A 15,210-nucleotide genomic window follows, 5' to 3' on the forward strand; every position below is an offset into this window, starting at 1 on the left:
AAAAATTCAAACAAGTAGGTTTTTAAAAAGGATTGAAAAGCATCCAGTTCATTTTTTTCAAACTTTGACACGTCCACAGAGTGTGTGCATGTGTGTTTATGTATAACATATAAATTTGTATAAAAGGAGGCAGGAGGGAAGAGGGGGAGGAAATTGAAAGAGAAATACATCAAAAGTACTGTTTATCATCTGATGGGCTCTTTTATGATTTACATTCCTTATGTTTTCAATTTTCCAAACTCTCTAATAAGAATAGTTGGTACTTTTACAATCAAGAAAAATAAATATTTTAAAAACTGATTTTGTGTGAAACTATTGAAATTACATTTTAAGATAGTTTTAAGATGTGGGAAAACACCTATACAATAAGAAAATCAAGGTAAATTCTTATTTCACTTAGTGATATGCATTTAAGTTTCCTCCAAGTCTTTTCATGGAGGATAAATGGTTATGATGGCAAAACTACCCAAAGTCATGAATGAAGAAAAGTAAATACATTAAAATATTAACATTGGTTATTTCTGGATGACAGGATTGGGGTGATATTAACTTTTTTCTCAGTCTTCTCAAAATTAGAACACAACAAACAACAAAAGTGTCTTTTTAAGAATTAAATAGAAGTTCTGATATTGGCAAAAATGTGCATTTTTTAAATTTAATATTTAACATATTAAAAATAGAGGCGCCTGGGTGCTTCAGTTGGTTAAGCACCCAACTTCGGCTCAGGTCATGATCTCGAGGTTTGTGAGTTCGAGCCCTGCATCCGGCTGTGCTGACAGCTCAGAGCCTGGAGCCTACTTTGGATTCTGTGTCTTCCTGTTTCTCTCTGCCCCTCCCCTGCTCACGCTGTCTCTCTGTCTCTGTCCCTCTCTCTCAAAAATAAATAAATATAAAAATTTATAAATAAAAAACTTAAAATTAAAAATATGCAACCATGGTAAATATTTATCTAATTAGTTATTTCTTGGGGTGCCTGGGTGGCTCAGTCGATTGGGCGTCTGACTTCGGCTCAGGTCATGATCTCAAGGTTTGTGAGAGTGAGCCCCACGTCCGGCTCTGTGCTGACAGTTCAGAGCCTGGAGCCTACTTTGGATTCTGTGTCTTCCTCTCTCTCTGCCCCTCCCCTGCTCACACTGTCTCTCTGTCTCTGTCTCTGTCTCTCGTTCTCAAAAATAAATAAACATAAAAGTTTATAAATAAAAAAATTAAAATTAAAAATATGCAACCATGGTAAATATTTATCTAATTAGTTATTTCTTGGGGTGCCTGGGTGGCTCAGTCGGTTGGGCGACCGACTTCAGCTCAGGTCATGATCTCGAGGTTTGTGAGCTCGAGCCCCACATCGGGCTCTGTGCTGACAGCTCAGAGCCTGGAGCCTGCTTCGGATTCTGTGTCTCCCTCTTTCTCTTCCCGTCCCCCGCTCACACTCTATCTCTGTCCCTCAAAAATAAACATTTAAAAAATTTTTAATAAAATAAATAAAATAAAATATTAAAAATATTTTTTAAAACATTTGTGTATCCAGTTATGTGAATTCCCTCCTCGTAGATATTCTGGTATATGGAGTGGGGAGGAACTTTCCTTGTTCTAAAACAAGTACAATGTGCCCAAACAAAATCTCTCTATAGCCCCAGAGAATAACCAGAGCAACCAGTGCCCAAACACCCATCTTGCCAGCCTATGTGGAGCCACTATGCCCTCCGTGCCCGTGAAGCTGTGAGCTCTTACTGCATTGCTACCTGGAGAGACGGGTTGAGGCTGAGCAGGAAGAAGTGGGGTGACCAAAAGTTTCATCTCAAGATCCAGCATCTTGGGGCGCCTGGGTGGCGCAGTCGGTTGAGCGTCTGACTTCAGCCAGGTCACGATCTCGCAGTCCGTGAGTTTGAGCCCCGCGTCAGGCTCTGGGCTGATGGCTCAGAGCCTGGAGCCTGTTTCGGATTCTGTGTCTCCCTCTCTCTCTGCCCCTCCCCCGTTCATGCTCTGTCTCTCTCTGTCCCAAAAATAAATAAACGTTAAAAAAAAAAAAAATAGAAGATCCAGCATCAACTATTCAAAAGCCTGTTTAGAGTAGCCTCTTCATATTTCCTCATGCCAACGGTGTGGAAAATCAAGCTGTGATCAATTAAACAAACACAGGAATCCGAGTGAGACAAACATCCTTTCTTGGCTTTGAGAAATGTTGCGGACATTTTAAGAGATACATTTTTTAAAAACTGAATCCTGAGGACATGTGAGTCATTGCCCACCCACTGTAAAATGTACTAGTCCTTCCAATCTATAATCCAAAACACACACACGCGCGTTTGGACCTAAATTGCAAATTTTAGACAAATGGGTATAAATTATTCATATTTGTCAAATGTATATTTTTTAAGGAGAGGGAAATTGCTAATTCTATTAAGACTAAAGTTGAACTTTAACATTTATTTTTTAATTTTGTTTTAACGTTTATTTACTTTTGAGAGAGAGGGAGCACGCACAAGCAGCGGAGGGGCAGAGAGAGAGGGGGACGCACAATCTGAAGCAGGCTCCAGGCTCTGAGCCGTCAGCATAGAGCCCAGTGAGGGGCTCGAACCCATGAACCGTGAAATCATGACCTGAGTCAAAGTGGGACGTTTAACCGACTGAGCCACCCAGGTGCCCCCTTGAATTTTAACTTTAATAAACATTTTTGAGGATTCTTTTTAATCTGTATAATGATACAGGGAATTACTTTAAAGTCTTTGGGTTGTGCCTCTGCCTTGCCTGTAACAAAGGACTTGGACTCCCTCAATCCCTGTGTCCTAACGCCAGCTCGGCCCTGGCCTGGCTCCTGTGGTCTTGGGGTCTCCCCCTTCCGTCGAGCACAAAGACGACTGATCACTCCATATGTGACTGGAGGAGCTGTCTACCCAAAGCATATGTATTTAATCAGCTTTAATACCCCTGCAGTCCAGAGGAAATGAAATGCCTGGGACTGGGAATAATTATCATTTCCATTACATTAGCAAGGCTTGCTGGCATGCCAGAGGGGCGGGGCTCTCTCCATCACTCTGTAAACGCTGGCTGGCAGCTTAGGGGAGGGCAGCCGCTGACCGTCCAGTCAGTAACTGAAATGCACACGCACCAAACCTCCTCCCTCTCTTGCTCACTGTTGTCCTCCCTCAATTTTCCCATCTACCTTGAAGTCACAGAATCTCCTGTGATTAATGAAGAAAGTGGCTGATCTTTCACATTTTCTTCAATGTGTCCTTAATATTACTCTTCATTAAAAGAGGGAAATCAAAATCTGTGGCCTTTACAAGCCAGTGAAATATTAGTGGGCACACAGGCAGTCCAAATAAGAAAGCTCCAGAGAGCATCTCGAATCTCATCAGAGGGGCCAGCAGCTGCTGAGCGAGGCTGGGTTCTCCAACTCCACACCCCCCTCTCATATAGGGAGTGCTGGGTTACCCGGCTCCCATACCGTCCTCTCTAGGGGACACTTCTGGAGGGGTGCCTGAGAGCACAGGAGAAGGCACAGAGGACCTGAGACCCTTTCTGAGCTCTCTTGCAAACTGTGCAAACTGCCTGGGCTTTTTGACTTCTCTGAGTTTTGATCTTCTCTTCTATAAAGTGAGACCCTTCCTATTCCTGGCATTGTTGTAAAGATCAGAGGAGGTCGTATTTGTGAATGCTCTTTGTATAGCATAAGCCACTAGGCTGTTAACTAAGAAAAGAAGTATTGAACTTGTATCCCCAAATATATATGCATATATATATATGTATACATATATATATATACATATATATGTATATGTATGTATGTATAAAAGTTTATAGACACATATCTAATCTTGGCAGGGTGGGGGAAAACACACCCTGTCTTACACTGCAGGAATAAGGATAAACAAGTATAAATTTTGCAATTGACCAACGAATATCAAAAAGCATTCAAAACACATACTCTTTTACCCCAAAACATCCACCGCATGGCTCTTACTTAATTCTCGGCCATAGCATGTCAGATTGACATATGAGTTTTTGGCATATATAAGAATTACTTTGGGGCACCCGGATGGCTCAGTCAGTTAAACGCTCACCTCTTGATCTCCGCTCAAGTCATAATCTCACGGTTCATGAGTTCGAGCCCCAGGATGGCCTTCGTGCTCAGCACGAAGCCCTTTTGGGATTCGCAATCTCTCCCTCTCTCTCTCTCTGCCCCTTCCCTCCCTCAAAATAAATAAGTAAACTTAAAAAAAAAATAATTACTTTGATTGAAGTCTTTTTTAGTTCTTCAAACTTAATAATACTCCCCAACTCAACACTTGTTAGGCTAATTCTAGTATTGAGAATGGTGTCAGTGACATCTGCATCCAGTAATTTCACATAAAGTTTATTACATAATTTAAAAATTATTTACGACCTTTCATTCTCAAAAACGATCACATGTCAGTGTGTGCCTATGTGTGCACGGGTGTGTATGAAAAGGTCAGAAAATGTAGTAGCAGGAAGTTAAAGAGGTTGGACATAGGAGGTGAGATGAGGGCTTTGTTCCATCTGAAAAGCTGTTGCTTTGAATTTGTTTTATAATGAATATATTTGCTTTTGTATACAAGAAGCCACTTTTTAAGAATACAACATACATCAGCATGTGATTAATAATCTACATAGCGATGGGGCGCCTGAGTGGCTCAGTAGGCTAAGCATTCGACTTCAGCTCAGGTCATGATTTCGTGGTCCGTGGCTTCGAGCCCTGCATCAGGCTCTGTGCTGTCAGCTCAGAGCCTGGAGCCTGCTTCGAATTCTGTGTCTCCGTCTCTCTCTGCCCGTCTGTCTCTGTCTCTCTGTCTCTGTTCTCTCTGTGCTCTGTCTCTCAAAAATAAACATAAAAAAATTAAAAAAAAAAAAAAGAAGAATCTACATAGCACTAATCCTAACAGCCACAAGAATGCAGAAGGGAAAATCAACAGGAGTATGAGGTAGAGGGGTGGGTGTGACTTAGTAGTGACAGAGAAAGGGCATGCTCATCCAAAGATACAGTAGAAGTTAGAGTTCAGAGCCAAAAACAAAAAAAAACCCAGGGGTGCCTGAGTGGCTCAGTCAGTTAGGCGTCCGACTTTGACTCAGGTCATGATCTCGCACGTGGGTTTGAGCCCTGCATCAGCCTCTGTGCTGACAGCTTGGAACCTGGAGCCTGCTTCAGATTCTGTGTCTCCCTCTCTCTCTCTCTGCCCCTCCCCTGCTCACACTGTCTCTGTCTCTCTAAAAATTAATAAAAAAAATAATAAAATTTTTTAATAAAAAACAAAAACTGAAGGAAAACTTCTGGCAGGGAAGTTATGGACAATAACATCTAATAGATCAGAGGCAGAAGATAGAACCTTAAATTTTATCCTATCATCAAAGGGGGCCCGTGGCCATCGTTGAGCCATTATGTTCAATCTTGAAATATAGATATTTAAGACACAGGCACGTCTATTTGAATATTAAAGTAAGATGCCAGGTATGTGGGGATTTATGAGTAATGAGCAGAAGGGACTATGGGAACCATTGGGCTGCTCTCAGGAGATGATGACAGCTGTGTTCCCTCTTTTAAGTCACACCATGCCTCAAACCGTTCCCACACTCAGCTTAAAACAACAATACATTATTTTTTATGATGCTGCACCGTGGGCTGGGCTCGGCTCTTCTGCTTCACGTGGCATCTGCTGGGGCCGAAGGGCCCAAGAAGGTTGTCACTTGGATGCCTGCTGCCTCGGTTCACGTGGCCACAGCATCTGAACTGCCCTCTACAGCTAGGGGCTGGCCGGGCATCAAGAACCATGAAGAATCTGCGATTTACCCCACGTGCAAGCTAACAAGTTAGTCTGTCGCACTTTCAGAGATGCCGGCGGAAGTCCTATGTGAGCAACAGAGAGGGCCTTCTTACTCGTGGTGCCGGGCGCAGCAGAAGCTTCAGGTCTGCGTCAGGGTCCCCCTGCTGTCTGTCCCCTGGCAGCAATGTGGAGTGACTCAGGTAACTGCCGCTCACAGAGCAGCTCTGTGCCGCAGCTGAGTAACCGTGGGCTTAGCAAACTCCAAATCTTACAAGGGGGCTGCTAACAAACATGGCCAACTTTGTCTCTGAGGGAGGAAACATTATCGCTATTTACCCTGGTCAGGAAACAAATCTGTCCTTGGCCCAGGAGGAAGACCCTATCTCTGTCCTCCCAGGATCTTTGTTAGCCAAACATCCTTGAAAAGACAGTCCAAGACAAAAGCTGTCAAAACATGTAGGAACACCATGGAGGACTGAACTCCCAACACTGAATATCACTCTTTCTAGGTATGACCTCTCCATGTGGTAACTCTTCACAGCCTGAGGGGCTCACGACAGGCAAACCTTCTACATGGCGGCAGGTTTCCAAAGGGCAGAGTTGGAGGCTGCCTACAGGCACCAGATCACTTCTAGAGCATGCTATTGGGTCAAAGTCCACCCCAAATCCAGTACAGATGGAAGACTGGACTCCACCTCTCAATATGAGGAGCAGTGTTTGCTACAGGGAGGGGAAGGATTGACCATAGCCAGGGTTGGTGCCTGTCTACCAAACTCCCTGCCAAGTGGGAGAAGTGATTTCCACATTGTGGGAAGTAAGCATTTAATGTATGTATAACATTTTAGAAAGTAACAGTTTTGTTTGTTTTTTTTTTAAGTGACAAATGAGAACAGAAAGGCTGGGTGGAAAATGTGATCCTGCTCAAGTATACCCTGGACAGAAAAATGTTAAGAATTGCTCTTTCAAAGACCCCACAAACTCATAAGTGCCACAATCCTGACTCTACAGATATCCCCAGACTTACCTATTGGAAAATACGACTAAGAAATCTTGGATGGGCACAGGAGGTATGTGCTTCCAGACTACGGTTCCCCAGATTAATCTGTTGCCTATTCGTGGCCAAGAACCCTCTAGCGTTGGTTTTCCTTGATGGAGACTTTCCTCCATCTACAGAAAGTATGTTTTGTATCACAATTGCCAATTTTTGTGGTTTCTATTACTTCCATAGCAATATACATCACCCCTCATGGTGTTCCCTAGCTTGGGCTCCACACTCCCTCAATGGGGTTTCCCTGGGAGTTTTAAGAGTATTCCTGATCCTACTGTTAGTTAGTGGTTCTTAAACCTGGCTGAGCATCAGAAGCATCTGGGTGGATTTTTTAAGTACACATCCCCATATGATCCCAGATTCACTGGTCAGAGTCTAAGGATGAGGTCCAGGGATCTGTGGGCTCCCAGATGATTGCCATGTGGCCAGTCTGGCTTATCCTGAGCACCCAAACCCGGGAACCTGTAACTGAGCTGAGTTTTGTACAGCCACTTTGTCACTGTCGCGAGGACCCTCCGCTCTCCCCCGTGACGCCATCCCATAATCGGCTACTGCCCCTGCCCCCGCTTCAGATCAAACCCTCCACAGTGAGGCGGCACCTCAGAGAGAAGCGTACTACCTTAGGTATCTGAAATGAGGGAAAGCGAGTCACTGGAGAACCTCCGTTCTTCAATAAACAGAACAACTGCCATGATTGTTGGTGCTTTGTTGGTGAAGAAGGAAAAGCGATACAAGGTTTCAGGAGGTTCAAGTCACAACCTTAAAATTTGAGAATCTGTGGCGCATCCCTGAGGTGCTTGGCAACTTCTGCTGAGTCCACCTCCAGAATTCCAGAGTTGCCCGGCAGGTCTGTTTTCAAGCAATCGTCACACAGGTCAAAAGGGAAGGGAAGGCCACCTGCTTGTCCTAGGCCAGTGCTCACTGCTGTCATCTTTCCAACAAATATTTTTACTTGTCATCTTTTTCATGAAGAAGACACTTTAACCAATATATTTCTAAATGAAACAAGAAAGCCTTTTCAAAATATTTATACTTCGTGTTTCTGTTGTGCCGTGAAGAAATGACAGTCTCAGATAAAGATTACAAACTGATCTCCTGAAGGCTGGCTGTAGCTTTTTAGTCATGCTTTGCCTGGTCATCACGGGCTTTTTCTTTTTATAACATTCAGTTATTTTGACAGAGCAAGCGCACGTGCGAGCAGGGGAGAGGCAGAGAGACAGGGGGAGAGAGAGGATCCCAAGCAGACTTGACGGTGTCAGCCCACAGCCTGACATGGGGCTCGATCCTCTGAACCAAGAGATCATGACCTGAACCAGAATCGGAGGCTTAACCGACTGAGTCACCCAGGAGCCCCCATCATGGGCTTTTTACACATCGTGCTGACATCTTGAAATTTCACATAAAAATCCAGATTTCTAGCATCTCCTGAAAAGTCTCAAAGTCCCTGGACTCACTCTTGAAGGCCACAGTCATCGAGGCTGAATAGGATTTTCTCTCACAGATGTGGCGTGAGCTCTCCAATGTGCCACATTTCCCAAATGGCCTAGGACAAAGCCTGCCAACTTCCCAGTCCCTGAGGCATCTGACTCTGCCTCCCGTGCTAAGTGATGGCATCTCTGTAGCAATCAATACGCAAGATGATTGGAAAGTATTCTGAGAGAAACAAATGATATCACAGTATGAAGACTAAGGGAAGTTTTAGAGCAAAGAAGCAGCAGAAGTCAGCAAAACTCCAGCAAGGACCAAACGTCAGGAGACCTGTCATTAAAAGATCTACACCCTAGTCTCAGCTCTGCTGCTTAGCCAAGAGAGACTCCAACCCTAGCAAAGAATGTCTCTGTGCTTCTGAGTCCCCATCTGTGGCCCAAAGGAAGGAAGCAAACTGATGTCCTAGAATCTCGTGGCTCTAACACTAGGGTCAGCAATCTGCAGCCAGCCCTCAAGTCAAATCTAGAGTGCTCCCGGGGTGCCTGGGTGGCTCAGTTGGTAGGTCGTCCAACTTCGGCTCAGGTCAAGATCTCGTAGTTCGTGAGTTCGAGCCCGTGTCGGGCTCTGTGCTGACAGCTCAGAGCCTGGAGCCTGCTTCGGATTCTGTGTCTCCCTCTCTCTCTCTGCCCCTCCCCCGCTCAAGCTCTGTCTGTCTCTCTCTCTCTCAAAAATAAACATTAAAAAAAAAAATCTAGCCAGCTCCCTGTTTTTGCATGGCCCCCTCGCTAAGAATGGTTTTTGTGGTTTTCCGTGGTTAGGAGAAAAAAAAAAATCAAATGAAAAATTATATTTCATGGCCCAGGAAAAGTACATGAAATCCTAATTTCAGCAGCCACAAATGAAGTGGTGTTGGAACCCTGCCACGCTCGTTCATTTACAGACTGTCTACGGCTGCTTCCACGGTACAACGGTGGAGCTGAACAGCTGGAACAGAGTCTGCGGCCCGCCAAGCCTGAGATATTTACTATCTGGCTCTTTACGGGAAAAGTTTGCTGACCCTGGTCTAAGATATCATGCTTAGCTGCTCCACTGACACATAAAACTCTACCATTCTTCCTAAAAGAATGTGAAGGCTCCAAGCGATCATTTCAGTAGCAAGGTCTTTGAAGCACGACCCAAGCATTTACATAGGACTTTTTCCCACTGGGAATGATAATAGCAGCAGCTAACACTTAGTGAACACACACCTTGTTCCAAGCATTTCACAAGGTGTTATCTCCAGGCAGGTTTCATCACCCCTCCTTTCAAAGCTTGGGAAATCTGAGGTCAAATAGTCAATGAATGGCTGAGAGAAAATTCAAACTTTAGTCAGTCTGACTCCATAGCCCAGTTCGTCACAATATAATTGCCACTGTTTATGTAGCAAATGCCCCTCCCCAGGGACACAAGGCCTGAAGATAAATTGGGAGGAATAGCAGACTGTACTGGAACCAAAATTTCTTTTCTCATCAGCTCCATCTCACCCCTATTTCTAAAATCTCTACATAGAAATAGATTCCCCTGACTTAATTTCCCCTTAAGTCTCTTTCTTTTTTTTTTTTTTCCATCAAAAACATTGCCATAGGGACGCCTGGGTGGCTCAGTCAATTAAGCGTCCGACTCTTGATTTTGGCTCAGGTCATGATCTCACAGTTCTCGGGTTCAAGCCCCGAGTCAGGCTCTGCACTGACAGTGCAGAACCTGCTTGGGATTCTCTCTCTCCCTCTCTCTCTCCCTCTGCCCCTCCACCATGTATGCTCTCTCTCAAATAAATAAACATTAAAAAAGAAACAAACAAAAAAAAATCACCATAGAAGCTGAGGGTACCCAATGTTCTTTGATGTGATGATAAGGTGCCTGGTCCTCATGAACCCAAAACTCCATCTGCCAACGATGTGCTCAGCCGTGGGTGTTCACCATTTCACATGAACACAGCCTCGAAACCACCTCCTTTAATGCACGCTGCCATTCTTTTTTTATTTTTATTTTAAATTTTTTTTTTAACGTTTTATTTTTGAGACAGAGAGAGACAGAGCATGAACAGGGGAGGGGCAGAGAGAGAGGGAGACACAGAATCTGAAACAGGCTCCAGGCTCTGAGCTGTCAGCACAGAGCCTGACGCGGGGCTCGAACTCACGGACCGCGAGATCACGACCTGAGCCGAAGTCGGACGCTTAACCGACCGAGCCACCCAGGCACCCCTGCACGCTGCCATTCTTGATGGCCGTTCACCTTCATCCTGGCAGCACTTTTTTCACCTTTTTTAGTTGAATCAGATGTTCCAGAATGGAGAGACACTCATGAAGCAGTATACACTCGTGCCTTGAAGCAAAACTAAACCACAAATAGAGGAAGGGGGAAAGCGGAAAGAGAGAGGAGGCAGAGCAGTGGTGAAGGGTGGCTGACGGGAGTGAAAAGAGATGAGAACAGGCATCTCATGCTAGGGAGGCAGAGAGATGGGTGGGTAGAGGGAAGAAGGAAAAGAAGAAGGATGGCCAGTAGAAGAGACGTAAAGAAGAAAGAGTATGAGACGTATGAAGAAGCAAAAGGAGAAGTAGTAAAAGAGTCCATCGTTTTTCCCAGAGGAGAAAGCAAAAATCCAACCACCCTATTTCCCTAATCTTTTTCCCACCTGGATCCCTCTGCAACAGTTCCAATTTGAATCCAAATAATGTCTGAGATTTGGGATTCACTAGTAAACTAGCTCTGATTCCCTAATCCCAGCACCGGATGTTTGGGGGTGTTGGGATTTGGAGTTAATTAATTCAGCCACCTGTAACATTCATTCAGATGTTGCTACCTTTTCATCTTCTTGCAAAGTTATTTGCAGATGCTGACTAACTGCTTTCCCCACCCCTTCCTTCCACAGCCCTGAAGAGCTGTGTCCCAGCCTTCCCAGGCAACCTCTAGCCCCAAGCTCCTTTCATTCCAAGTGCAGACCTTGAACTTCACGTAGAGATCCCAGAGAGAATTTATAGTTGTCTATGCTCCTTAAACTATGTGTGTGACCTCTTTATTGTGTGGGCTTCATATCCATCTCGCTATGGAAAATACAGAGGAAAACCTATAGTAGGTAAAAAGGGTGCAATTTTAGTTTCCCAAGCATAAGTGCTCATTGCTTTATGAGATAAAGCAGATTCAAAAGAATTCCACAAAGAGAATTTGGGGCCAGCCTGACAACACTCCCTCAGCTTGCCCTCATACAGGTGTAGAAGCCTACTATTCAAAACAGTGACCTCACTGGGTGTTTCCTCAGACTTTTGCTGTCATACCCAAGTAAAGCGTTTATAGATACCCTGCAAACAGTGATTGTAGCCATTAGAGTTTAAAAGTACTAAACTCCTTACCACTGAGTATTAACTGAAAGCTTTAAGAGGAGCAACAGAGACAGAAGTTTGTCTGAAGGACATCAGTTAAAGTCATTCCCCCAGAATATTTGCTTAGCACATGCTGCCACCTGCTTTGCCCAGGCTAAGATATGGGAGTCTTTGCGACCAGGCAAAACATCAAGTGCTCTGCTGTTTTGATACCATTTTGTAGCCCCCTTCTCCGTAGACCCCTTATGGTGCATGTCCTCTGCCTACTTTACAGAGAATTGAAAATAAACAAACGTGCAGAGTAATTGGAATTAAAACCCTTGCCCCTGACTTCAAAAAGAACTTCCCATTGTTTTTCCGCTATATCACATTCCTCCTACTTTTAGAAATAAAATAATTTCTCCCGAGAACACAGTTCCCCTCTACTTTGTAAGGTAGATGTTTGTCTGACCAACAAGCAAATTTAAGAAACTCGCTATCTCTCCTTCCATCTTTGAAAAACAAGGCTGTATGTAAACAATCTAATCAAACATAGAATTTGTAATATCCGTTGGAAATTGAAGGGCATTAAAAATGGTGGCTTCTAATAAGCATGCTGGGATTGTTATCTGCATGGCAAAGGATCTCTTGGGAGAAGGGAAAATATTGGTCAAGCACAATTATCTTGTATAACAGTTACAATTTTTAACCACTCCAATATGTTGATGGTGAGATTTAATCTTAGTGTAAAGATACCTTTGTGAACCATTGGGATTTATCATGCACACAAAGCAATTTAGACATGCATGGTTCTTGCCTTTAAGGATCTTTCTAAAATGGAATCCCTCTCCATGGATACTCATTTGTATTGGTGGAATTTCTTGCTAAGAAAACAAAATGTCTTTCAAAATCCCAGGTTGTTATCAACTTGTCATATTGGAAAGATAATACAATTTCAGCTGAATATTCCCTCTCCAGTCAAACGTTAATGAGATAATGAGCTCAGTTTAATTTCCTGGTAAGGACACCATTTTCAAATCACTAAGTCCCCAGACAATTCTGGCATTTCTCACCACCTTCATTCTTGGCGCTTTCATTTTTGCTGCCCTTCATTTACAAAGAAACCATACACGATGCAGTTTCCAATTTTTAGCACAACCTTTCCCCAGTTTGAATTTCATCTTAGCCTATATTTTATTTGCCTATCTGGTCCCACTGCCCATCGCCTTCATTAAAAGAGAGAGACAGACACATAGGCTGAAGGACACAACCAGCAGGATTGGTGTCTTTTGCAAGATGGAAATCATGGCAGGTCCAGAAACTGATGCCCAATTCCAATTCACTGGTATGAAAAAACACTTCAGCTCTTACACTATCACAGGTAGAATGAATTGTGTACTGGCCACATATGGAGGCATCGCTTTGATGGTCTTGTACTTCAAGTTAAGGTCTAAAAAAACACCAGCTGTGAAAGCAACATAAACAGATTTTAAAGTGTACCTCATCTGTTAAGTTCCCATGCCTGGAGAAGCTAATGTCAACTCATCATGTGGTACTCAATTTGTACAATAAATTATGAAACTGGAAAGAAAAAAAATAGAGACAGACAGACTGACAGACAGACAGAGACTGGAATGGAAAAGACATTGCACTAGCGACTAAGAACACATACTAATAGACTAAGAGCCTATTCTTAGAGTGTGTAGCCCAGTGTAGATAACTGGCTGACCCACCTGAGTATTCTGTGCTGGGAAAAGGGATGTAGCCTTGTGGGAACGCCATGGAGTATTTAATCCTGCTTGGAGGAATCAGAAAAGGCTTCTTAGAGGAGATACTTTTCAACTGAGCCTTCAAGGATGAATAAGAATACCCAAGGTGAAGAAAAGAAGATACGGATACTCCCTAAATGCTTGAAATACACCAGGGACTTCGGAGGTATGACAGGAAAGTGAAAGTGGATGAGTATATTGTGACCCGATGGGGTACTTGAATCCTATGTGAAGACGTTGTGATCTAAAAAAGTTTACCATGGGGGCGCCCAGGTGGTTCAGTCACTTAAGTGTCCAACTCTTGGATTTCAGCTCATGTCATGATCTCACAGTTCGTGAGCTCAAGCCCCGCATCAGGCTCTGTGCTGACAGTATGGAGCCTGCTTGGAATTTCTCTCTCTCTCTCTCTCTCTCTCTCTCTCTCTCTCTCTCTCTCTTTCTTCTTCTTCTTCTTCTTCTTCTTCTTCTTCTTCTTCTTCTTCTTCTTCCTCTCCCTCTCTGCCCCCCTCTCTCAGCCTCTCCCCCACTTGTGCTCTGTCTCCCTCAAAATAAATAAACTTAAAAGAAATTTTTTTTCTAACTTACCATAGATTTTTTTCAGCAAGGAAACAACAGCTTCAAAACTGGAAATCATGGTTAAAGTAGAAGTCAGAGAAACTTGTCAAGGGAAATTTCAAAGACAAAATAGGAGGGGAGGAGACCCTAAACCAGGATATTGGGAGTGGACAGGAGGGAAAAGGGGAGGTAGGACACCCTCCTGCTTCCTAGTATCACAAGCAGATCTCCTATGAGCATTTCTGTTCTCATATCCTCCACACTTTAAATGTTTATCCGTTTCCCATCCCTCATGCACACTTCTGCTGAGAGCTAAAAACAAGGTTCTCTGCATTCATTTGAATCTCTTTTTATGTTTTGAAAATGAAGACTGGCAGATAATAATATCTCATCAGCTCAATTCCCAAAACACCAGCTGGTGGCCTCTTCGGGGTGACCTGGCACAAGCCACAGAGAGCGTGGTTGACTGTGCTTGCTGCTGATTAAGGCTAACTCCAGGTTCCACAGGCTGCGACAGCCAGCTGGGACACTGTTACCTTCCAGCAGATACTCCACGTCGATCTTCATTTGCACTGAAGGCACAGGCTCACACCTCTCATCAGAATAATGAGCAAAGACGCCCACAATAACGAAACTGGATTCTTTGTGTGATGGCGTCTCTCCCCAGTCTTTCCACCTGTACCAGTTCTCCATTCTCTCTATCATGTCAGAAGGGGCTCAGTGACATGAATGCCTTCCTTCCTGATGATGTCTCCCAATCCAGGTTTGGAGTTAATTTTCTGAATTTGCTACTGTAACGTCTTCAGGATATTTCAGGGCAGGGGTCTCCAAGCAATATAAGGGAATTTATTGACAGAGCTCAGTGTCTCCAAGTCACCTGTCTTCTCAGTGGTTCCTGGGGGGGTTTCTCTAGAGAGGTAAGCACAGCTTGATGAAGAAACCACTCCTGCTCTGGCCTTTTACACCCCAAGATGTTAACTAATTTTTTTGTCACAGCTTTCCGGAGCTATAATTCACATACCATAAAATTCATCTTTTGAAAGTATACAATTCAGTGGCCATTAGTACATTCAGAGTCATGCAACCATCATCACCATTTAATTTTAGAACATTCTCATCACCCTACAAAGAAAGTCCATACTCACAGCAGTTACTCTCCATTTCTCCCTCCTGCAAGCCCCTGGGAACCATTAATCTGCTTTCTTTGTGCTTACATGTTCTGGACATTTCATATAAATGGAATCACACAATATGTGGCCATAATGTTTTCAAAGTTCATCCATGTTATAGCATATGTT

At 43.7% G+C, this 15,210-nt stretch overlaps 1 protein-coding gene across 2 annotated transcripts; it reads left to right on the top strand.

Moving 5' to 3' along the window:
- Positions 1-5,635: 5,635 nt before the first annotated feature.
- On the top strand, positions 5,636-13,176 carry LOC125164129 (ATP synthase membrane subunit K, mitochondrial-like). 2 transcript variants are annotated; one of them, XM_047856632.1, is made up of 3 exons: positions 5,636-5,640; positions 8,325-8,331; positions 12,821-13,176. In XM_047856632.1, exons 2-3 carry the CDS (start codon positions 8,327-8,329, stop codon positions 13,068-13,070), a joined length of 255 nt encoding a protein of 84 aa, XP_047712588.1. In that variant the 5' UTR covers positions 5,636-5,640; positions 8,325-8,326; the 3' UTR covers positions 13,071-13,176. The 2 variants fall into 2 exon arrangements, with proteins under 2 accessions (XP_047712588.1, XP_047712589.1); XM_047856633.1 differs by lacking the exons at positions 5,636-5,640; positions 8,325-8,331 and adding an exon at positions 10,797-10,801 and having other exon boundaries at positions 12,885-13,176.
- Positions 13,177-15,210: the final 2,034 nt, after the last annotated feature.

Source organism: Prionailurus viverrinus, chromosome B1, assembly GCF_022837055.1.
Source record: "Prionailurus viverrinus isolate Anna chromosome B1, UM_Priviv_1.0, whole genome shotgun sequence".
Classification (NCBI taxonomy): Eukaryota; Metazoa; Chordata; class Mammalia; order Carnivora; family Felidae; genus Prionailurus; species Prionailurus viverrinus.